At 37.5% G+C, this 25,162-nt stretch overlaps 1 protein-coding gene across 2 annotated transcripts in view; it reads left to right on the top strand.

The window, feature by feature from the left end:
* The window catches only part of LOC113565372 (NPC intracellular cholesterol transporter 1), a 236,790-nt gene extending 215,645 nt beyond the window's left edge, over nucleotides 1-21,145 (top strand). For both annotated transcript variants that reach the window (XM_026987126.1, XM_026987127.1), the window contains exons 11-12: nucleotides 2,141-3,007; nucleotides 20,915-21,145. In XM_026987126.1, coding sequence (XP_026842927.1) covers nucleotides 2,141-3,007; nucleotides 20,915-20,997 — 950 coding nt within the window. In that variant the 3' untranslated portion in view covers nucleotides 20,998-21,145. The remainder of the gene's footprint in view (nucleotides 1-2,140; nucleotides 3,008-20,914) is intronic.
* The last annotated feature ends 4,017 nt before the right edge of the window (nucleotides 21,146-25,162 follow it).

The following is a 25,162-nucleotide window of genomic DNA, read 5'->3' as shown; positions in this document are numbered from 1 at the left end:
AAAGAATGCTGAGCTTACTACGCAAGCCTCTTACATTCTGATAGGTTACTAAAAGAGAAGTTAGTTTTTTGGAAAGGTGGAAGCAAGACGGGAAGTTGAGGAAGAGGAAGTTGAGGTTGAGGGTGGCACACTGGAAAGATTTGGAAGCGATATGGGGGGCCTATTCTTCTTCTTAGCCTTAAACTCCTTCAGCACCAAATGCTCCGGCCAAAATTTGGCGGAGCAAATGGTGTCAAATTGAGTTGGGAGATGCTTATCTTAAACGAGGCTATCTCCCTGGCATAAGAGAAGTTAAATTTCTCCACCTTTAAACCCACGGCTTTTATTTAGCTTTGAATAAAAGCAATTACATCATTAGATGTGAGGTCAGGGGCCAGCCGTGAAACAAAAACTGGTCGTTTTGGTGGGACTCCCACCAGTGGTTTAGTCACCACAGGTCTAGTACCTGTGGTGGCAATATCCGGAGGTCCGGAACGTCTATTTACTGGTGGGATCGGGATGGACGGGACAACTAGCGAACTTGCGGACACCACGGACACGGACGCTGCAGACGTACTTGGCTGCACATTCTCCGAGGCGATGAATTCGGCTACCGAATCTGCATCGCCAGCAGCTGTCGTTGCCTTTGGAGTGGCAAACGAGATCAACTGCTGCACACTTGGAGTGGTCGGAGCCAGTTTTTCGGCGGCGCGCGGCTGAGTGACGGTTGGAACTTTATTTATTTATTTACAATTACTTGCAAAACAAACTGTTTTCAGTCCAATGACACAAGTACAATTTACAATTATTTGCAAAACAAATTGGTATCAGTCCAATGTGCCAGACAACGCTCAAAGCGGATTTGGTAAAAAAAAGAGAGCAGAGTGGAGAGCGGTTATAGCGAGAGCTACTAAACAGAGAGCGCTATTGCTCAGAAAGTTTAAAGAGCGAGAGAGAAAGAACAGTTATTGAAGTTAAGGTGATAGCGAGAGAGAGATAAAACAACAAAAGCTACCAGACGAGAGCGGACTGCAATGCAATACTCACTCACTGCAACAACACAACACAACACAAGCCGACGCCGAAAAATAAAAAGTTAAATAATGTTTTAACACAAATCAAAAGGCATGCACTCGCGTAATAGAATAGGTTTCCAGATCGTTGTCTGGTTAGGAAGTATAATTAGAATTTAGTTAGGAAAACACCGGCTGTTTATTCAAAAAAAAAGGAAAAAATGCGGAGCGCAAAACAAAAACACGTCTGATCACAACGAAAGAGAACGACATATATCATCCAGAGGATATATGCTCTGTCCCGGTTTGCGGTGTTGGCAATACATCCGCTGACTCAACCTTTCGCTCGGCCAAGTTCTCTGCTGATGCTGATCCTGCTGTTGTCAGCCATCCAGTGCTGCCAGACTCTTCTAAGAAAAAATAAATAAGAAAATAAAAAATGAATAAATACAGGCAGATGCATCTTTCAACAATTTGAATAAACTCTCCATTTTGCTTCCGATTCTAAAATTTGAAGTTTGTTGCATCTGATTTCTTTTCGTCAAGCTCGAAGACTAAAGAAAATGAAGACTTCTTTATAGATTACACGTCCTTACTTTCTCCTTTTTCCCAGCAGCAGCAGAAATTATGGAGGCTGAAACATCCGTTTCGCCTCTCCACTTTGGATTCTAACCTCAACCGATTTAAATTTTTTCCTATATTTCGATACAAAAAATGAAAATATTCTGCGTAAAATCGTTACAACGTGTCCACGCATTTACAAGAGGCTATTACCGTAGTTTTGAGTCATTTCATTTCATTTCGAAACGTGCTGATATTAATCCGCAGTGATCGGATTCGGTTTTCATGAATTCGGGGGGATTCGAATTTGACTCGAATCTGAGGGCAGGATAATGATATGATAATGATCGAACGCATTAAAGGGGAATGAATATAGCTGTGATTCTGCGGATTCATGCAGGGCTATATTATGCATATGTAACCGGAGTATCGTTCCTTTTAATGTAAATAATGTAATGTAATGCAAGTAAGGTAAGAACCTAAAAAAAATCGTTTTACAGATATCAATTAGTTATATATTTAAATTGTACACAACATTGATAAGAAAATTATTTGGTATTTAATTCAAAATAACTTTTTAATTTCAGATACTTCGTGTACACCTTGCGAAATAAGAAAAAATTCTCTTCAACGGCCAGACGAACATGATTTTGGAGAGTACTTGCCATTTTTTTTAAAGGATAATCCGGACGACTCATGTGCCAAAGCTGGTCATGCTGCATATAACGGAGCTATTAGATATTCGATTGATCATAAAAAGCTACAAGTTGATGCCTCCTATTTTATGGCTTACCATACCATACTTAAAAGCTCCGAAGACTATTTCTTAGCATTACAGTCAGCTAGAAAGATTTCGAAAAATATAACACAAATGTTGCAAGGCAGATTAATCTCCTTTGGTGTACCTATCGAATCAGCTCTAAATGTCGAAGTTTTTCCGTACTCAGTATTTTATGTTTTTTATGAACAATATTTAACAATGTGGGCTGATACACTGAAAAGCATGGGAATTTCTGTTCTATCTATTTTTATAGTTACATTCATATTAATGGGTTTTGACATACATTCCGCTTTGGTGGTTGTTATCACGATAACCATGATTGTCATTGATCTAGGAGGCTTAATGTATTATTGGAAAATATCTCTGAATGCTGTATCATTAGTTAATCTTGTTATGGCAGTTGGAATATCAGTAGAATTTTGTTCGCACTTAGTGCACAGTTTTTCTCTTTCCAAAGATACAACTCAAATAAGTCGAGCTTCTGATAGTTTAACGAAAATGGGTAGTTCAATTTTTTCTGGTATAACTCTTACCAAGTTTGCAGGCATTTTAGTGCTGGCGTTTGCTAAAAGTCAAATCTTTCAAGTTTTCTATTTTCGTATGTATTTTGGAATTGTTGTAATTGGAGCAGCTCATGGTCTTATCTTCTTGCCGGTTTTATTGAGCTATATCGGTAAGTTCTTTGTTTAAGCAATTTCGAAATATGTTATTTCCATATTAAACTAGGCAACAAAGTCTAACTTTTTATTTACTCAAGGAACCAAAAGACTTTTCTGATAGTTTAAAAGTTTTAAACATTTTTAATGCTTTAGTTATTTTTTTCAAAAAATGTTTTTTTAACTATTTAGATTGCGGTATTTTTTTTTTGAACTTTGACTTAAGAAACTTAGGAATTTCTTGTGCTTTTATATTTTATTTGTACAGGTGCGTTGAACTTTGTGTTTAAACTTCGAACCAAACCGAAATCTGATGGATTTTGAGCTTTAAAATGTTTAATGAATTAAAGTTTTTTAGATGGTGTTTTTTTTTTACATTGTTAAAATTAAAATTTTGTTTTGTGGTTGTGCCTTATCTTTTTATATAGCCAGATGCTATATACAAGAGGCTGTATAGGTACTTAATTACTTGATTGTACTTAGGTTATTTGAATACCACAAAACATCTGAACAAAAAGTTAGAAAACCAGCTTACAAATTTAAACAACCCACACCTATAACCAAAATTCATTTAACATTTTAAAAGCCCAACATTTATCGGAAAAATTCGGTTTGGCTTGAAGCGTATATATAGTGTTGCACGATTATATGCGTTAAAGGTATCGGTTTAAAAAATTTGGATGTACGGATAAGGTGCAGAATCTACGCATTAATTATATGGACGTTGCTTGTGAGTATTGTGGTGCATTAAAGTTTACGAGTTTACTCGCAAACGGTAGCGGTAGTCACGTGCGTAACACGTGCCGTAAAACATCGTTTCGGACTGCAAGGTGGAACGGAATATTGCGTGTTTCCGTGTTGGACAACCAAACAAATTTTATACCTATAAGTTTTCGAAAATTAAACTTATATAAAAGGTTTGCTTTGTTTTGTTTCTCATTTCTTATCCGTGCATACACAATGTGCGCCACAGCGAAACGTGGCGAGTTCGCTTATATAAAAATTAAACCCATTTTGTTTGGCTTTTCTTAAAATTTCCAAAAAAATATCGCTTAAAATTTTAAATTTTGCATTTGAAAGCTTAATATTTCACAGACTATAAGCTGAAGTTCCAAACTATGCAGTTCAAATGTCAGCTTTTCGGAATTGCAAAGTTAATTACAACCAGATGTCATATAATTATGCTATGTGAAAAGAAAGAAGTAGTAGCTCTTATAAAACCAAATTCATTAAACATTTTTAAAGCCCCTAATCAACTAGAAAAAAGTTGGCTTGGTTACTAAAGTGGTAACCTTTCGTGCTAACCAATTTTCTAAATACCTATATATATATATGTTTCGGATTATCCGACTGATACAATTAAAAATTTAAGAAATCGAATGGTTGGTTTTAAGCCTTAAAGTCTAGTTTCAAAAGATTCATTAAGAAATCTCAAATAAATTAAAAAAATACTTTGGTTACTTCAGTTTTATCTGCATATAATTTTTTTTGTTCTTTGCGCTTACCGCCCTTACAAATTGAAAATACAGTATAATAATAATAAATGATCTTATCTACTAGACCTTGAGATCGGAGTACTTGAGTGTGTTTCAAGCAGATGTTGTAGCAATCAGATAATCCATTCCCATTGTCTTCAAACCTACCTCTATATAGGCTCAAGTAGCGATTAAGTAAACATCTCTAACCAAGATCACAGACAAGTTCGGTCTTTGCCTAATATGGGTGCTCGGACACAGTTACATTGATAAGAGTTGTCCCGCAGACGAACTAGCAAGGCAGGCACGAAACTCATTTCTCACGTATGAAATATTAGAGATATACATAAATATGCGATAGTGGAAACTGAACAAAGAAACTATTGGCAATGTTATACCGACTCAGCAGACTCTGATGAAGTTGTCGGGCCGAGGAAGAAGAGGTTTCAGTTCCCACTTCTTCACCCACTGTTCTGAACTCGAATACCGCAGACTTCGATTTAAATTTTCTGAGTGGCTTTTATTTATTTCTTATTTAATCTAACAATAACTTTATCAAAGGTTATAAACCGGGTTGCCACAGAAAACTCTAGACTTTTTTACTCTAGTGGTTTGCCAAATCCCCCGAAAAATCCCGATCTGAGGAGGCTTTATTGTTCGGACAATTCTCGGAACTCACGCGCAACAATAAGAATGGTTTTTAAAAAAATTAGGTAAGATTGCTCTTTTTCAATTCACTGTTAGCGTTCTAAAAAGTATAATTTGTAATAATTTTCAGACGAGCGAAAATATTGACTAGTCAAATCAAGAATTATATTCCTGTGGAAACGATTAGAATTCACCCTTGTTTTATGGTCGTACTGCTGTTTTCAGCCAAAACGTTTCGTTTTCGTTTTAAGGTGCTCGATATGTTTCATTTTTCATCGTTTCTGGCAAACAAAAACAGCTGACCTAGCTGCTTTTGTAAAAATACAGCGTGATTAAAATGTCTTTTATTTTTGCTTGCAAAACGACTGCAGAAATGACGTGATCTAAGAAGACCTAGACATCTTAGATGCAACATTTGCGTATCTAACATGTCTGACGAGCTGTGAGTAACAGCATGCAAATTGAAAATTAAATTGCCGATGATCAAGATTTCAGATTTGTGAAGTCATTTCGGTAATTTTAGAATACAAAATTAATTTTCTGCACTTACATTTTTAAGTCCGAATTAAATGGGGCGGGAAACAACTGTGCTTACCCAAATGCTCTGTTAAGCGCATTCTACAAGCACAGTCTGAGCTGTTACATGGAAATTGGTCCTGTTATGCGCAAAAATTTATTTCATGCCAACCAAATCAGCTGTTTTTGCATCAAAACGAACATTTTTGTTGTCCTGGCCAATTTTTCCCGAGCCAAAATTTGAGGTTGGGTTAAAATAAAATTATTTATAAAGAAAGCACTAGCTAAATTACCTCGATATAGGTGTTAAGTTTATGTTAATGCTTGGACGTTGACATGCAATAACTGCATCTTACAAGAGGCGATGCAATTACTGCACCGTCAAGTGGCCCGTCCGAAACCAGCAGAAGGCTGTTACGCGAGCATGCAGGAAAGATAGCTGATAGACTAAAATTCGAGGAAAATTAGCACTAAAGTTACTAAGAGAACTTTGCATTCAAAATAAACAAAAAAATTAAAATAGCACTACAACTACTAATTACTAGAAAGGTGTGTAAGGATTAGTAATTTAATAAACGGCTCATGCAAGGAATAATCCGATCTACAAAGTGGAAGGAACAACGGTATTAAATTTCTAGTAAGTCTAATAGGAATCGTGAAGTTTATGCGGCTGTCTATGTCACCCCTGATCAAGTTGAGCATAAAAATCACACCAAGCATTTTTCTGTGGTTAACTAAGGATGGGAGGTTTACTAATAGCAGTCCACTAGAGTAAGATGGGAGTCTCACACCTTCATCCCAGTTAAGGCCCCCGTTAAGAGCCATATTCTAAGATCAGACGAGGTATAGAGAGTCTTTGTCATATAGGGGTCGTCAAATTCCTTTGACCACATCTTTATAAACCCAAGCACGCCCATGGCCTTATTTACCATGGTAGAAATGTGTTCAGAAAACTTTAACTTGGGGTCTAACATAACACCAAGATCATCCACCAGGGTAATTCTCTCAAGAGAACCACCAAATAGGGTATAGGGAGCCAACAACGGGCTAAAACGATGAAATGTCATAAGTCGGTGTAAATAACATCCGTCTGTAAGTTACTTTGAAAGCCTTTAATAATGAAAGAGGTAACCTCTTACAAGTTCGTGGTGGTTGATCGCCGCTTTATAAATCCATGCTAAGTTGGAGATATAATGGTCCACACAGAGCCTCGGTGCAGTACCTGAGTACACAATCTGGAACCCCGTCTGGACCCGTTGAAAACACCGGCTTAACTAGTCGAAGATCATGAAGTAAAGAACATTCACTTAACAATGGACTGAAAATGCTGTTCGACCTCGGTAAACCGTATGGGTACGGATGACCAGAGTAGATTTCCTCAGAATAGGTGGTTTTGAAAAATTGGGCAAAAAGATCGGCAATTGCCTGATCATTATTTGACGACGTATTACAAAATTATAGCGAGGATGGGTGTGCGGACGTTTTACGCTTACTGTTTACGAAACAGTAAAACTGTTTAGGGTCCTGAGAAAAACGTATCCTGCATCGAGATAGGTAGTTCTTATAGCATTGTGCATTAAAAACTGAAAAGTTTGACCGAGCTGTTACATAGCGACAGTGAGAAGTAGGAGAACCAACTTCTTTAAATTTTTTATAAAGTCTTGATTTTAATTTTTTTAGACAGGATAACTCTTTGGTAAACCAAGGTGGTTTTCCAGATCTAATCGGACAAAAAAGTATGACACAGGAATCCAAAACGTGCCAAGAGCATTGTAAAAAATGTTTGTTCCTTTTATGACATCAGTGCACAAGTACAAAGCGGACCAATCAAAATCCCTAATTAGATTATTAAGCTTCGTAGACTCTTTACGAAAGCAACGGACACGTTCAGGTAGCCTACTCGACCGATCCAATACAGTTGGACTCGTTTATCGAAGACCAAACTGTTCTTGGCAAGTTGAAGTCACCAAGAACTATCATATGATCTTTATCTGAAACCGATGAAGAGACAGCAGTTAAAGCGGACAAATGCTGCTCATAAATAGAGATATCCGAAGATGATGGAACATACTAGCAAGTAATGAATATAGTGAAAGCGGGAAGAATCAGTTTTACACACAGGAATTCCAGTTCCGGTTGAACCTGGACTGTGAAGCAGGGACCGTAATCATTATAAGTTATATAATAAAAATTACTTGGTAATGATCATATTTCAATTTTTTACGATTTTCTTCACAGATAATCATTATTTTTGAGTAATTTGATAGAACTTAGGATTAATCATTATTCTTGATCAAAAAAAATAAAACTCAAAATTAATGATTATCAATGATTTTTATTTTTTTCGCTTAAAATAAAACTCAACAGGAATTTACGGCCTCTGTGTTAGAATGTTCGCCAATATTATTGCATATCCTTGTCAAAGGACCACAAAGCTACACCCTGCGCTAAAATTTTCTTTTTGAAAATAAATTTAAAAAATAATAAATTAATATATTATATTAATTTTTATATATTATATTTCGCTCAAAATAAATCTCAGCATTTATTTGTGTTATTTATGTAAATATATATATTTGTATTTATTTAAACTACGTTACTACTGCATTTATGTATCAATAACAAATAAAAGATAAGGAAAGCTAGTTGCTCATAGTCGTACCTGAGGGGGGAAATTCCTGTTGAGTTTTATTTTAAGCGAAAAAAATAAAAATCATTGATAATCATTATTTTTGAGTTTTATTTTTTTTGATCAAGAATAATGATTAATCCTAAGTTTTATCAAATTACTCAAAAATAATGATTATCTGTGAAGAAAATCGTAAAAAATCAAAAGTTTACAAATCATGGCGGCAATGCAGAGATTGTACAAAAATAAAGATTTTGGTGTAAATAGTGTTTTTCTAGGTCCATTAAAAATAAGAGATTTTTTTATTAAAAAAAAAAGAAAATAATGATTATTTACGGTCCCTGCTGTGAAGTGCTCCGACGTGAAGATAGAGTCCACTGCAATCAGAACCCCTCCTGCACGTAGAGACGAACGGTCCTTTCTAAAAGTTGTGTACCGACCTGCCAAAACCTCGGAACTAAGAATGTCCGGGCTTAACCAGGTTTCAGTAAACACAATAACGTGGGAAACAAATGCAACACTATCCCGGAAAAGAATGCTGAGCTCACTACGTGAGCCTCCAACATTCTGATACGTTACTAAAAGAGAAGTTAGTTTTTTTGAAAAGGTGGAAACAGGACGGGACGATGAGGAAGAGGAAGTTGAGGTTGAGGGTGGCACACTGTTATGATTTGTAAGAGTTATGGGAGGCCTAGGCCTCCTCCTAGTTATGCGGTCAGCTCCTTAAAACCCTTCCGCGTCTGCCTCATAAATATGACCATGTCAGTCTCAACCGCACGGCATGCCTCACAACTGTAGTGCAAGCCATTACGTTTCGATATGGCATCGCCCACGAGGCCCGTAAGCCCAGCGCATTTTACGTGCACTACGCTATCGCAGAGGCAGCAGGGGATACTCGGCTGATCATGGGTGACCACTTTCCGACAGGATTTTTTGGCACATACCACAGAAAACTCCATAACAACAAATTTGAACAAAGTTAAATTCCAATAATATTTTAAAACAAATGGCTACCAAACAAGTGTGCCAGACAAACACTAATAGGAGGAGAGGAGAACAGTTGCAGCAGCAGCTAATGAGAGCGAGAGAGAGAGAGAGAGCTACTGAACAGAAAGGTAGGAGAGCGAGAGAGAAAGAACAGTTATTGATGTTGAGGTGATAAACGAGAGACGAGAGCTGTAATGCAATGTAATGCGTACTCACGGCAACAACAAAACACGACAAGCCGACGCCGAAAAATAAGAAGTTAAATAAATAATGTTTAAACCCAAATCAAATGGCATTCACTCGCGGAATAGAACAGATTTCCAGATTGTAGGCTGGTTAGGAAGTTAATTAAAGTTTATTTATGAAAACACCGGCTGTGTATGCAAAATTAAGGGAAAATATGCGGAGCGCAAAAAAAAACGGGTCTGATCTACGAAAGAGAACGAACGTGAGTGTATCATTAAGTTATATCAAAGACTATACAATACCAAGATGTTGCATGAGCGACCAAAAAGCTGTTCTATGGCGGGTCCTAACATTAGAGCCCAAAAGGCACGAGGGAGCGCGCGGGGTTTCAATTCCCTTTTCGCCTGTACTTCGTCTCTACCGCGAACCCGCTGCCCATCGGTTTCGTCTGTTCGGCAATTCTGGACTCTCGAGCCTCAGCACCGTCGAAGCGGTGGTCGCGGATCGCCGTCTTTGGAGCGGCACAGTGGGACCTTTGGCCGTCTCAGCTTGCTAAATTAGTTGAATTAGTGAATATGAGTTCAATAAATATTTGCACACTGAAAAAATGTTAAACTTTGAGTGCTTATATCTCCTAAACTAAAACTATCTTGAAAATTCGATTGGAAAATTCGCTATTAGATGCGTACATTAAATTTATCTAAAGCACTCATACAATTTTTTTTTACTATTTCCGCTCCACTGTGCCGCCCCAAAGACATCAGCGACCACGCTGCCCTACGGTTTCGGCAAGCAGACGATTCATATTTGGTTTTTGTATTCTTTCTCTCGAGACACACCGACTCGACGCTGACCGAGGCATTGACGAAGCCGAGTAGCATTTCGGAGGCGAAGCTAGCGTAAAAGAGAATTGAAGTAATAGCCCCGCGCGCCCGTACCATGAAGCGTCAAACGAAAATTGACAAAGAATTTGTTCCTCTTGCAACATCTTGGTATTGTATAGTCTTTGGTTATATATATTTATATTATTTATTATATATTTATATTATATATATTTATATATATTAGGTTATATATATTTTTTTCCTTTTGCAATTAAGGTTCGTTTTGTTGTATAAAAATCCGCAATTTATAGGATTTCAAAAGTAAATCGGAAAACTTTTGTAAAAGTGAAAAACGGAGCTTGGCCGAATATATTCTCACAAAAATATGTGATTGCATGCTTTTTCGTTTTCAGAGTTTTCTTCTGTTTTCTTTTGTGGTTCCAGCGTATTTTATTGTATGGGTGCACACGCAGTCTCACGTACTTTGTTGTTATAGTATTTCTGGCCGATAGAACTGAAATTTGTGGTACCATTCTTGGCAGTGCTTCTTTGCAAACCTATCTTTCCGTCTCAAGTTTGAAGCCACAACGGACTTAACGGAGGATGACGGATTAACGGATCAGCTTAGCGCTTGCTTTAGTCATCACTCTTTCCCTATCATCCGAACCCAAATAACTGTTCTTCCTCTCTCGCTCTTAAAACTATCTAAGTAGTAGCACTATGTTATTAGCTTTTACTATAACCGCTCTGCTCTTTACTCTCATTTTACTAATTTCGCTGAATGATTTTATCTGGTTAATTGATGTGGCATCTAAATTTTAAAGCTGCCTAACACAAAAAAATATTTTAATGGAATTCTCTGTGATCTGCAAAAGCAGCAAAATAAACTTATAAAAATGAGATTACCCTTGATAAGCCGAGTGTGCCTGTGGCTATGCGACATCGTAGTGCACGTAATGGTTTGCACTGCAGTTGCGAGGCATGCCGTGCATGACAGCGTAGTGCACTTAATGGTTTGCACTGCAGTTGCGAGGCATGCCGTGCGGTTGAGAAAGACATAATATTTTTATGAAGCAGAAGCGGAATGGCTTTAAGGAGCTGACCGTTGGTTTAGAAAAGCAATACGATCGATTGTTAGCCATGGAGTCTCCGATTAGCAAGTGGCTCAGCGGCTCGTTTCCGAAAAACTGACCCCGACCACTCCAAGTGTGCAGCAGTTGATTTTGTTTCCCACTTCCAGGGCACCGACAGCTGCTGGCGATGCAGATTTGGTAGCCGAATTTATCATTTCGGTGAAAATGCAGCCAGAAAAGTCAGTAGCGTCCGTGTACGTCAAGTCTGCAAACTCATTACCTATTACATCCATTTCGATCCCACCAGTAAATAGACGTCCCAGACCACCGGATACTGCCATTCCAGATACCAGGCCTGTGGTCCCAAAACCACTAGTGGGGATCCCATCAAAGCGGCAAGTTTTTGTCTCACGACTGGCCCCTGACCTCACCTCTAATGATGTTACTGCCTTTATGCAAAGCAAAATAAAAGTCGTCAATTTAAAGCACGCCCCTACTTATTGTGCATAGGAAAAAGTGTCTACAGCTGCGTTGCCGCTCGCGAACAGTAGAAAAAAGCAGCAAGTCTTCGTTTGGCCTCGGCAATGCGGCTTCGGCTATTGTTGTCTGGCTTTTTTAGTAGAGCGTGAACAACACACTGCGCAACTTTTTGATACCACACTGGGAGAAAAAATTGTTAACGAAAAATGGGAAGAACATATTTTGGAAAATGGAAAATATGGATGGCGATTAGCACTGCATAATATGTTTTGTTATTCCATGTAAATGTAATATATTTTTAATTGAAAGGCATTATAATACAAAATTTCAATTTTTATTTAACACGAAAGTTTTGGCACGAAATAATTGCAAAGAACGAATAATTTTTCACAGTGTGATGCAATAAACCGGTTTCACCCGCAAAAAAGCTCACTGAACAACATCTGAATATCTGCGTGCCGAGCACTGTTTTAAAGGTAGGGAAGTTTAACTTCTCTTAAGCCAAGGAGATAGCTTCATTTAAGATAAGCGTTTCCCCAACTCAATTTGACAATTGTTTTGCCTTTTGCATTTAGTGGTGAAAGAGTTTAAAGTTGAGAAGACTAATAGTTTACCCCTAACTCTTCCAAATTAAAATCAGCCAAATGTGCCATCCTCATCTTTTCGTTATATTTCCAACCATTTCAAAAACTTACTTCTTCTGTTGTAGTAGCATTTTACCCACGGTATTGTGTTCATCAAAACCTGGTTAAAGCCGGACATTCTTAGTTCCGAGGCTCTCACAGCTCGATACAAAAATTTTAAAAAACACCGTACGTCTCGACGATCAGTAGGGGTTCTGTTTGCAGTGGACTTTCAATTTAATTTGCCAGGACCTGTTTGATGTTCGGTAAACGATTTTCGATAGAGGACCAACTGTATTGGATCACATTAGGAACTTTTGTTGGTCCGCCTTGTACTTGTGCACTGATCTTATAAAGGGCAAACAAATTTTGTACAATACATTTGACAGCTATTTAAATTCTTGTGTCCCGCTTTCTTGTCCGATAGAATCTGGGACCGCCCTTGGTTTACCAAAGACTTATCCAGTCTAAAAAAATTTAAAATCAAGACTTACTAAAAAATTCCAAGAAGTTGGTTCTCTTACCTCGATTTCGGTGCAGATTACGTTTTTCTCAGGACCCCAAACAGTTTTACAGCTTCGTAAACAGCAAAAATTAATCACGCAATCGGCGATCTCTTTGACAAATTTTTTAAAAATTCCCGATTTCCCAGCACTCTCACTCTGGTACTCATACGCTTTACCGAGGTCGAACGGCATTTTCAGTTCCTTGCTAAATGAAAGCAAGCCATTTTTTTCACCGGGTCCTGACGGAATTCTCAGCTGTGTACTCAAGTACTGTCCCGAGGTTCTGTGTGTATCCTTGCTTAAACTATTTACCCTGTTCATCGATTATTCATGATTCCCCCCGATCTGGAAGAAATCGCTTAAACTTGAAGGTAGCAAGTCTGATTCAAAGAACTATCGAGGTATATCGAAGTTATCCGGTATTCCTTAAATGTTTGAGAACTTTCTAACTCGGCACCGGCAAATTTTCTGCAAGTCACTTCTATCTCCAACTCAGCACCAACCAACTCCACCAACCACCACGAATTTGTTAGAGTTTACCTCTTTCATCATTAAAGGTTTTTAAGGTAATGTAAACAGTATGTTAAGGTTATATTATTTACACCGACTATAGTAAAACATTCGACTCTGCAACCTCCTGAGGTCGATTTCCAGCCACCTACATATGTTTCAGGTCTGAAAGAGTACCACAGGCCATTTACTTTTCACACTCTTTATGAATGACTTTTCTTCGGTATTAAAATACTCTCGAGTGTTCATGTATGCGGATGATGTTAAACTCTGTGTCCTGTACAGGGACATATCATTTCATTCCCGCTTTGATTCCAATCTCAATAACTTTCAGTCATGGTGTCATGGTGTCAGTCATGTCTCGAAGCGCACAGTAATGACATTTCATCGTTGTAGCTCCTTTTTGGCTCCCTATACACTATGCAGTGGTTCTCTTGAGAGAATTATCCTGGTGGATGATCTTCGTGTTATATTACTGAACACATTTCTACCATGGTAAATAAGGCCTTGGGTTTATAAACAGAAAGGAGGAAGGAATTTGACGACCTTTAGTCGTCATCCCTTAACTGGGATGCGAGCCTGAGATTGCCATTTTACCCTAGTAGATTGCTAATAATAAACATTCCATCCTTAGTTAATCGTAGTCGTAACTCGATCAAGGTTTAAGTAGATAGCCCTGATCTGTTGAGCCGCATAAACTTCACGATTCCTATTAAATTTACAAGAAACTATCGTTGTCCCTTCCACTTAGATAGAATTATTCCTTGCGTGAACCGATTAGGGTCTTATGCGCGGATTATAATTCTCTCAACCAAATTATAAGCACCATTAATTCCCTTACTCTTATTAAAATACTAATACTCACGTACCTGTCTTGTAATTAGTAATTGTATTTGTAGTTCTCTTAAAAAGTTTAGTTTTAATTTTCCTTGCATATTAGTCTACCAGCTATCTTTCCTGCATTTTCGCCTTTGGTTCGGCTAATACGGTCGGTTGGGCGGGAGGAGGGCTGCGTTTTGCCTGGGATCCGCACGTAACAGCCTCCTGCTGGTGAAACACGGGACACTTTATGGTGCAGTAATTGCATCGCCACTTGAAAGATGCAGTCATTGAATATCAACGTCCAAAATCTATCTCAAAGTACCCCTGATGACTTCATTCTAACTAAGTTTAGTTTTAAACATAAGCGTAGTGTCTCCTTTAAAATTCTTCTACCCGACTTCGACCCTGACCATACCATTATGTACGAATTTCTTCCAAGAATTTTATTTATTTATTTAATAAAATAAACAATTACCTGCTAATAATGGATCTTAGTTACAAAAGAAGGAAAGAAGAGAAGTTAAAAGTTTGTCAAATTTAGTTGAAGTTAAAAGTTAGTTGAATTTAAGTGATTATAAATATTAAATGCTATTAGCTTAAGGGATAGTTTAGGGGATAAGGTGTGACAGACGGAGTTATAGTTGTGGCATATAACCCTAAAAGGTTGATGTTGGGCATAATTAGACCTACATATGGGTAAGCGGCTTGGCCTAAAAGTACGGGTAGGTCTAAATGGAACGGCTAAGTCAATCTGACCCAAGAGAGTTTGGGAGTCAACAATCCCGAGAAGGAGCTTGTGCACGAACATTACCCCATTACATATTTTGCGATGGTGCAACGACGATTTAGTCTAGATCGGTAGGGTGGCAAGATTCTACCCGAGTCCCAGTTTAAGTTACGAAGAGCAAAAATTACAAATTTCTTTTGCACGTATTCAATAATAAACTGCTGCTCTTTATACTGGGGGCTCCATTCACAAGAACAATACTTCAATATCGGACGTACTAACGAGATATACAGTTGTTTCATAACGTACGGGTCGTCAAACTCCTTGGACCAACGCTTGATAGCTTGCCACCACACTAAGACTCCATACAGCAGAGTTGGTCGTGCCACCGAGATGTAAATCCAGTGCATCAGAGCCGGAGACAGCAGGTTATCGTCATCGCAATGCACCCATCAGACCTGGGAGGAATGTAGGAGCAGGTTAAATAGAAAAATACCGAACTAACACGAACTTTGACTGCAAATAATTCAATTCCATGGATATTATTGAATGGGAATAGCTCAGATGAGAAATCAGATTTGACTTCAATCAGAACCCAACCAGCGAAATATGGGCGGTCCATTATATAAATAGTGTAACTATCAATGCAAATTTTGTGATCAATGATAGAAGAGCTAAGTCAGGTTTCGGTAAAAGCGATGGCATCAAACGTTCTGATAGTGAAAAGAAAAATGGTATATCAGTTTTTTGGAGCAGCAGGCTCGGTAATTCTGTTACTCGGGTTCGAATCTTTGTGAAGGAACTTATGCATAATTGTATGCTCAGGCCATTGACTATTCAAGAGATTTAAATACTAAAGAATCAGGGAGAAGAATTTCAAAGGATAATTTGTTGCGCTTATGTTTAAATGTAAATTTAGTCACAACTATATTATCAGGTGAAGCGTTAAATTTAGAGGAAAGATGTTGCTTAACATCCTCCGTTGTAGCCTCAGGAATAAGACGTGAAACAAATATTGCTTTCCGAGGGACAGTGCTCTAAGTTGAAGAGCGAGAATGTGATAGTGGAGCCACTCCTAAAAGAGATCTTGGCCCTGGGGCTGGAGCATTGGCAGCAACGGGTGGAGCAGGAATTGGCAGGACATCCCCAGCAACCAACACACCCGCACTAGGAGCACTCACCACGTCAGAAGTGACGGCAGCAGAAACTGCAGGGATGGGATTGATGCTGATGGGAACTTGGATACTCGAAGCATGTACATTACTCGGTACTCGGTACATGTACTCGGCGGATTTACTGCTAACGGCGAGGCATAACCACACGGAGTAAAAAATGGTTGCGATGGCTGGAGGTGGGAAGCAGGCGTACCATTCAGATAAGGTTGCAAGGGATTGGTATCATTAGGCGGAATTTTCCGTCTAAGCGATTCGCTCAAGAGATTGAGCACAAAAAACTGCAATTCTTGGGCTAGAAATTTCTCGTTGGGAGCCACGAATTATTTTCGGACATCCAGAAATCCAGCTCGAGTCTGTCTCATGAAAGTGCGAATTTTGTTCTCCATCTCCCGGCAAGCCAAACATGACCAAGACATACCCATACGTTTCGAGATCAGATCGTTTAGCCGGCTAAAATTTCCACCACAAGCACATTTTATGTGGCCAAAATTGTCACACAGCCAACAGCTAAGGAATGAATCGCCAATAATTACACCACCGAATTCGCATTTCTTTGCACTGCCATTTTAATAATGGCCGAATAATAAAAGCACAGAGTGAGAGCGCAAGCGAAATGAGAGAGCAGACAGCAGAGCGAGCCCGACAATCAGCAGCAGCGGCAATATTTCAGAGCAGACGAACCAACGAAGTGTATGGAACGAGCAGTAAACTCACTAATGCAGAGACAACAAAAGAATAGTCCATAAAGAGGGAGAATATAGGCAATCCAAAGAGGGTGAGAGCAAGAATGCGAGCAGCAAGCCCGCTTTTATGCTTTCAAGAGAGAGTGTAGGCGGTGCAAAAGCTGATGCATGAGAACTGTGCACACCGAAGAAACTATAATCAAAAACAGATTGGATAAAAGCAATAAAAAATTGCTTGAAATAATTAAGCAATAGCAATATTGTATTTATTTATTTATTTATTAAATTTAAAGCTAATATAAAATATTAACTTAAAAAACTATTCGAGCACTAGCAACTAGGGCCTTCAGTTCTGCTGTTTAATAGCTGCTGTTAGACAAATTCGTTCATTTTACATTTTTCCAAAAATAGGCTAACAGGTGTTCATGAGTCAATTTTGTATTTGATCAACACAATTGATAATCAATATTAAAGAGATTAGATGATATACCAAAACAAAATGACTACAATGTTGAATGATATTTCAACAGAGGTCAGAGAAGGAGCGAGAAAAATACGACCGGCTTATGCAATAGCTAGCAGCTCTATTTAAGCCAGAATAACTAAATTTTCTTTTCTATATTCAATATCAGAACATGCGCAGTCTTATGGTAAATTGACCCAAATACATGCTGATAGTGTCTCTTTTGATTTTAACGCTTGACATATAGAATGGACTGTCCTTCATTTTCTGATTGCAGTAAAAACAGATTTTTCGTCCAGTTCGTTCCCTTTTAGTAACATCCATGGAATGAGGTCTATTTAAACTACCTCTCTGCCATTAATGCTTTTGTATCTTCTCTACGTTGCGCTGAGAAGATCATAATTATATTATCAATACCAATTTAACTGCATCAAGTCGAATAAAGTGTTTTTGAAAATCAAATTTTACCAATCACATTGCACATGATGCACATTTACATCTCTCGCCAGTTGATTGGTCAGTTGTTCAGTTTTTTCCGATTGTCAGACCTTTAAACATATGTTCCTGAATTCACTGTACCTGTATGGTCTAAAATTTCCTATCTGTCAAAGTATTTTTTCTACCTTCAAAATACAAAAAACTTGGCTCTATAAAAAGTATTTAAAAACTGGCTCTCTATCTGTCTTCGCTCAATATTCTTCTGTTCGTTCTCCATTCCTCACCGTTCATAGTCATTATTAATATCTTTCCCGATGTAATAATAATTTCCGTAACGATCCCAAAAATTAAATCAAAACGTACGTCAAACGCGTTCCCTCCTTACCTCCGCTTTTAGGATTTATTCTGCTCGTGGTGGACATTTATTAATTAATATGGACTAACCTTCTCAAGTTTCCGTCTTCAATCAACCGAGACTTTCAAAGCTGCTTGCAAATGGACTTAATTTTGATGGATTTTAGTAAGGCTTCAGATTCTCTCTACCATAGCAGAAGCTATTTCATATACTATCTTTATTAAGATTTCAAAACAATCTTTTAAATTGGATTTCGATTTCGTCATAAGGAATATTAAAAAAAGAAACTGCACACTTTTATAATTTTCTTGCAGTGCGAGCTTTTGATCATGCTAACGATGCACCGTTAGAAAGCTTGAGAAATTCTGCGTTGCTTGCATGTTGTTTTTCACTATTCGCTTATTAGTTTCAACAATACCTCAAATTGAAGATCAAGTTTGTAACTGTGCACAAGATTTACCAAGATCTGGAAGAAAAAAAGTACCAGTGGTGCCACTGGTTGATGCCACTTCATCCGTCTGCGTAAGTCCGGTAGATACTCATTGAGCTTCTTGCTCCAAACTGAGTGACATCGGCTAAGCAATATGCCAGTCCTTTCGTTAGGGGTTATGGGATCGTTTGTAGGTCTGTAGATCCAAAGACAAGTCTGGCGGTCTGGAATTTACTATGCTTTCATCGTTGCACATTAGGCTATACAGTATGTCTTCCTCTAGAGTTTATCTTTCTCTAAACAATGAGGCCCGATGGCCCTTTTTACGTTTTGCACCAATCGTTTCCAACACCCTTCTGCACGGGCAGTTAAGCAGCCATTCGATCTTTTCGGATCTAGACCTTCAGTTATTATAGGACCCCATCAGCTTCCACCATATTATTACCATTATCTGTTCGGAATACATGTATCGGGACACTGTCAATCTGTAAGTTAATTGCCCTTATTGCAAAGCATGTAAATAAGCATATCAAGCGTTTCTCGGTACTTCTGCCTCTTACAACCGACCCATTAAGTCGATTCCCACATACGATAATGGGCGTACTTACAGAGTATGTCAAGCACTTCGTATTTTTCAAGTCCTCAAATTCAAAGTTACGCGGCGACTCTCCTGTCGGCAGTGCGGTATGTAATACTGACCTCGCATTTCTGCTATTATCTTATTTTGCTTTTGATTTGTCTATATTTCCTGGTAATGTTGCACAAGCAGTTTTGTGACGTAATTCTACTGGGGCATTTATTTTGAACGCCTATTTTCTTCTCCAACTGCATATGCAATATTAATACGCCCATCATGGGAATCATTCCACTATTGTCTATGATCGTAGACAACTTCTCGTAAATGAAGCCAGAGAGAACACCAGAACACCACATTGGCTGATAAATAAACACCTTGTGTAACTCCTCCATCTGCAGCTGCTAGATCCACCTCTTAGATGGCTTTAGTCCTCTTGAATGAGGATTCTCATGTTCCAGCTCTGAGTTTGGTGCCAAAGTTTCCAGGATTATCATTGATAGACACCCAATGCCAATCCTCCAGCCTTTTGGCTTCAATTTTCTCATCGACTATGTGTCTTACATTTGATTGAATTTTCTGTGAACTGATTTGATCCTAGCTAACACAGTCTTATAGTCGGACCACATAGAACTTGGGCTTCCTCAGAAGAATTCCTAACACTGCCGCCTACAGCATGAGTCCGGGTACAGTACAGTCGCCCAGTTAGAGCTTAAAAATGAATGATAGCATGTGAGGGAAAGCAAACTTTGCTTCAATTGGTTGTACCTAATGTATTCACCGGCTTCTATATAAAAGGCGCATGAGCAGAGCTCTATGGTTTTGTTCTGCCTTTCTGAACGAAGGTTCTGCGGTCACTAGCATGAATGAAACCTTAGCAGACGAGTTAAGTTTATTTGATCTAAAGGCAAGTCTGAACTAAAACGGATTGGAAAAAAGAAAACAATTGAATTAGTCAACCGATTTAATATTGGAATATCTGATGATTAATTTGAGTAATATTAGGGTTACTTGGTGTAAAGAAAAGTCTGACACTAAAATGGTTTAGAGAAAAGAGATCACCTGAATTAGTCAATATTGAAATATATGATGTTTAAATTGAGTAATTTTCTGCACCGTCTTCTGCCTCTTTTGTCATTTCACAGGCAAAACGTTTCTGGTGCGTGACCCCCTCACTTGAATATCAAATTCACACTGCCCAAGCAATTCACTTACAATTCACAGCTGGTCACTTACACATGCAAGAATATGTAAAAACTACACATACATTTTTACAAACGACGCCCAATTAATATACAATACAAGAAAAATAAAGCACAAGAAATACATTTTTTTTGACTTTTCCCGAGTTCTCTCATTTATTGGAAAATTTTAAGTTTAAGAGTTTAGTTTAGAGCTAAAGTCACTAAGAAAATAAAGTTTTAAAAGAACAACACAAACAAAATTTGTTTAAAAATGATCAAATTTAAGGAACTTTAAAAATGGTACAAATCTTTAACTTTGGCTTTATATATATACCCGCTGTATGGACACAAATTAAGAATCATATAAAATTTGCTTATAAATAAACAATCTATATTTTTAAATCGTCTTTATTTCGGATGTCGCTGAAATAGATGGCGAGGGAAAATTATGAAAGTTCAGAAAACCCTCAAAACGCGGTGGTATTTAAACGGGCCTATAACCAAATATTGTTAATTTTGTCCCACTGTGCTATTGATATATTTTTGATATTTTTCTATTTAATTTAAATTGTTATATTAAATTTAATTATTAAATACAAAATAAACATTTTTGTAGGTGCTCCGTTGAATCAAGCCAGGCTCAGACGTCAATGTGAACATCCAACTGAACACGATACAGTACTTTCTGGAATTTTATAATTTTATACCATACTTGCAATAAACAGTGGATTATTTTTAAAGTTAATTGGTTAAGGTGTAAAATTGTCGAATATGTATACATACACTTATAGGTTATATATAAATATTCCATATGTAAGTTAACAACAAATATATTTACAAACTAAAATATATGAGGAATTCAATGAAACAAAAAATCGACTTTTGCAATAGAAAAAAAAACAATACCACGGAAATGAAAAAATCACAGACCAGTGTACTTTGTTTTAAACGTGACACTTTTGTGTTTTTCTAGAATTGGATACCAACGGTCACTATGTATGTAAGAGTAGACCGACTGGTTCACTGCGTGCCCTCACACACGAAACGAACTCACATCGTCTTAGCGAAGAGGAACGAATAGAACTAGTGATAATAAGGGGTTTTTTCGAATTCAATCTAATACCTATATTTATACCAGATACTCAAAAAGAGTATAGGGGTATATTAGATTTGTGGGGAAAGTGGATGTGTGTAAAGTCCCGAAGTTTCCGACTCCATAAAGTATATATATTCTTGATCAGCATCAATAGCCGAGTCCATTGAGCCCCGTCTCTCTGTCCGTCCCTATTAGCGCCGCTCACTTCCGCCCCCAGAAAGGTCGAAAATCTGTGGCATCTACAATTTCAAAGATACGAGAAAACAGAAAACGCAGAATCGTAGAGGATGACTTTTTTAGACTTTTAGAATGCAAAATCTGAAACAGATCGTATAATTATTATAACCAGAATCAAGAAAACCAATTCATTCTCGCTCTGTCTCTCTCTAACACACAGGTTTCATGGTCGGTTTTGCCAATTGCAAAATGTGAGTTCAAGGATCTCAGAACCTATAAGAGCTAGAGCAACCAAATTTGGTATCCACACTCCTGTGATATCGGAACTTGACTGAACTGACTTGAACTGATTTGATCCTAGCTAACACAGTCTTATAGTCGGACCACATAGAACTTGGGCTTCCTCAGAAGAATTCCTAACACTGCCGCCTACAGCATGAGTCCGGGTACAGTACAGTCGCCCAGTTAGAGCTTAAAAATGAATGATAGCATGTGAGGGAAAGCAAACTTTGCTTCAATTGGTTGTACCTAATGTATTCACCGGCTTCTATATAAAAGGCGCATGAGCAGAGCTCTATGGTTTTGTTCTGCCTTTCTGAACGAAGGTTCTGCGGTCACTAGCATGAATGAAACCTTAGCAGACGAGTTAAGTTTATTTGATCTAAAGGCAAGTCTGAACTAAAACGGATTGGAGAAAAGAAAACAATTGAATTAGTCAACCGATTTAATATTGGAATATCTGATGATTAATTTGAGTAATATTAGGGTTACTTGGTGTAAAGAAAAGTCTGACACTAAAATGGTTTAGAGAAAAGAGATCACCTGAATTAGTCAATATTGAAATATATGATGTTTAAATTGAGTAATTTTCTGCACCGTCTTCTGCCTCTTTTGTCATTTCACAGGCAAAACGTTTCTGGTGCGTGACCCCCTCACTTGAATATCAAATTCACACTGCCCAAGCAATTCACTTACAATTCACAGCTGGTCACTTACACATGCAAGAATATGTAAAAACTACACATAAATTTTTACAAACGACGCCCAATTAATATACAATACAAGAAAAATAAAGCACAAGAAATACATTTTTTTTGACTTTTCCCGAGTTCTCTCATTTATTGGAAAATTTTAAGTTTAAGAGTTTAGTTTAGAGCTAAAGTCACTAAGAAAATAAAGTTTTAAAAGAACAACACAAACAAAATTTGTTTAAAAATGATCAAATTTAAGGAACTTTAAAAATGGTACAAATCTTTAACTTTGGCTTTATATATATACCCGCTGTATGGACACAAATTAAAAATCATATAAAATTTGCTTATAAATAAACAATCTATATTTTTAAATCGTCTTTATTTCGGATGTCGCTGAAATAGATGGCGAGGGAAAATTATGAAAGTTCAGAAAACCCTCAAAACGCGGTGGTATTTAAACGGGCCTATAACCAAATATTGTTAATTTTGTCCCACTGTGCTATTGATATATTTTTGATATTTTTCTATTTAATTTAAATTGTTATATTAAATTTAATTATTAAATACAAAATACACATTTTTGTAGGTGCTCCGTTGAATCAAGCCAGGCTCAGACGTCAATGTGAACATCCAACTGAACACGATACAGTACTTTCTGGAATTTTATAATTTTATACCATACTTGCAATAAACAGTGGATTATTTTTAAAGTTAATTGGTTAAGGTGTAAAATTGTCGAATATGTATACATACACTTATAGGTTATATATAATTATTCCATATGTAAGTTAACAACAAATATATTTACAAACTAAAATATATGAGGAATTCAATGAAACAAAAAATCGACTTTTGCAATAGAAAAAAAAACAGTACCACGGAAATGAAAAAATCACAGACCAGTGTACTTTGTTTTAAACGTGACACTTTTGTGTTTTTCTAGAATTGGATACCAACGGTCACTATGTATGTAAGAGTAGACCGACTGGTTCACTGCGTGCCCTCACACACGAAACGAACTCACATCGTCTTAGCGAAGAGGAACGAATAGAACTAGTGATAATAAGGGGTTTTTTCGAATTCAATCTAATACCTATATTTATACCAGATACTCAAAAAGAGTATAGGGGTATATTAGATTTGTGGGGAAAGTGGATGTGTGTAAAGTCCCGAAGTTTCCGACTCCATAAAGTATATATATTCTTGATCAGCATCAATAGCCGAGTCCATTGAGCCCCGTCTCTCTGTCCGTCCCTATTAGCGCCGCTCACTTCCGCCCCCAGAAAGGTCGAAAATCTGTGGCATCTACAATTTCAAAGATACGAGAAAACAGAAAACGCAGAATCGTAGAGGATGACTTTTTTAGACTTTTAGAATGCAAAATCTGAAACAGATCGTATAATTATTATAACCAGAATCAAGAAAACCAATTCATTCTCGCTCTGTCTCTCTCTAACACACAGGTTTCATGGTCGGTTTTGCCAATTGCAAAATGTGAGTTCAAGGATCTCAGAACCTATAAGAGCTAGAGCAACCAAATTTGGTATCCACACTCCTGTGATATCGGAACTTGACCGTCTCGTGTCAAAATTTCGCCATACCCCCTTCCGCCACCGCAAAGGACGAAAATCTGGGGCATCCACAAATCTCAGAAACTATTAAAGCTAGAGCAACCAAATTTTGTATCCGCACTCTTGTTAGATCTCACTATAAAACGTATATCTCGAAATTTCTCCCCACACCCTTCCGCCCCCACAAAGATTGCAGATTGCAGATTCGAGAAAACTAAAAACGCACAATCATAGAGAATGACCATATCTATCCGGTTGCTAAATCTGGATCAGATCGGATAATTTGTATAGACAAAAGGAACAAATCAATTTGCAGTGGCTACGCAGCGCCCGACGTCACGCTCAGAGTGATTTTCTGTCTCTCTCGTACGCACTCTTTGTCGTGTCGCTGAATACTAGCGGCTATTAGGCTACGGTGAGCCGTTTAACTAAACCTCCTAGTGCCGCGTATTAACGTTAAATACCGATCGGAACCCACTGAACATACATTTTACCGTTGAATTATCAAATCATAGTTCATTAAAGATTTTTAATAAACATGTGGTCGCGAACGTACGCAAAATATAGGTACACTTTGGCTTAATCTAGTAAAATGCGAAACGGCACAGAATACACGAAAGCAGTCAATTTATTTAAAAAAAGGTGTTCGGAGTAGAACCTCGCCGCTTACAATACTCAACAAAATTTAACTTTTTTGCGACGCTGTGAACCAAACCGAATTTTTCGGATAGATTTGGTTCTTTGAAATTGTTTATTAATTTGTTTTTGTTTTTTGTTTGCTGTACCTTAACCGTTTATCCCTTAATTTCAACAAACGAAGATTAATTTATTTACATACATAAACAACAAATACAAAACACTCGGAATGAATTTATTTCGGCTTTTCCCGAGTTTTTAAAGTCAAAATTTGAATTGAATTTTCCGGATAGTTTGGATAGGATTTATAGCTAAATCAATCAGCTTTTATGAATTCCAAAGGCGAATTCAATCAGGCGCCAGATACTTAACAGATAACAGATAACAGATTTCAACAAGTTTTTTAAAAT

The sequence above is a fragment of the Drosophila persimilis genome, unplaced genomic scaffold, assembly GCF_003286085.1.
Source record: "Drosophila persimilis strain 14011-0111.01,24,50 unplaced genomic scaffold, DperRS2 tig00000124-arrow-pilon, whole genome shotgun sequence".
NCBI lineage: Eukaryota > Metazoa > Arthropoda > Insecta > Diptera > Drosophilidae > Drosophila > Drosophila persimilis.
Note: the sequence above shows the minus strand (reverse complement) of the source record. Positions and strands in the feature narration are given on the sequence as shown.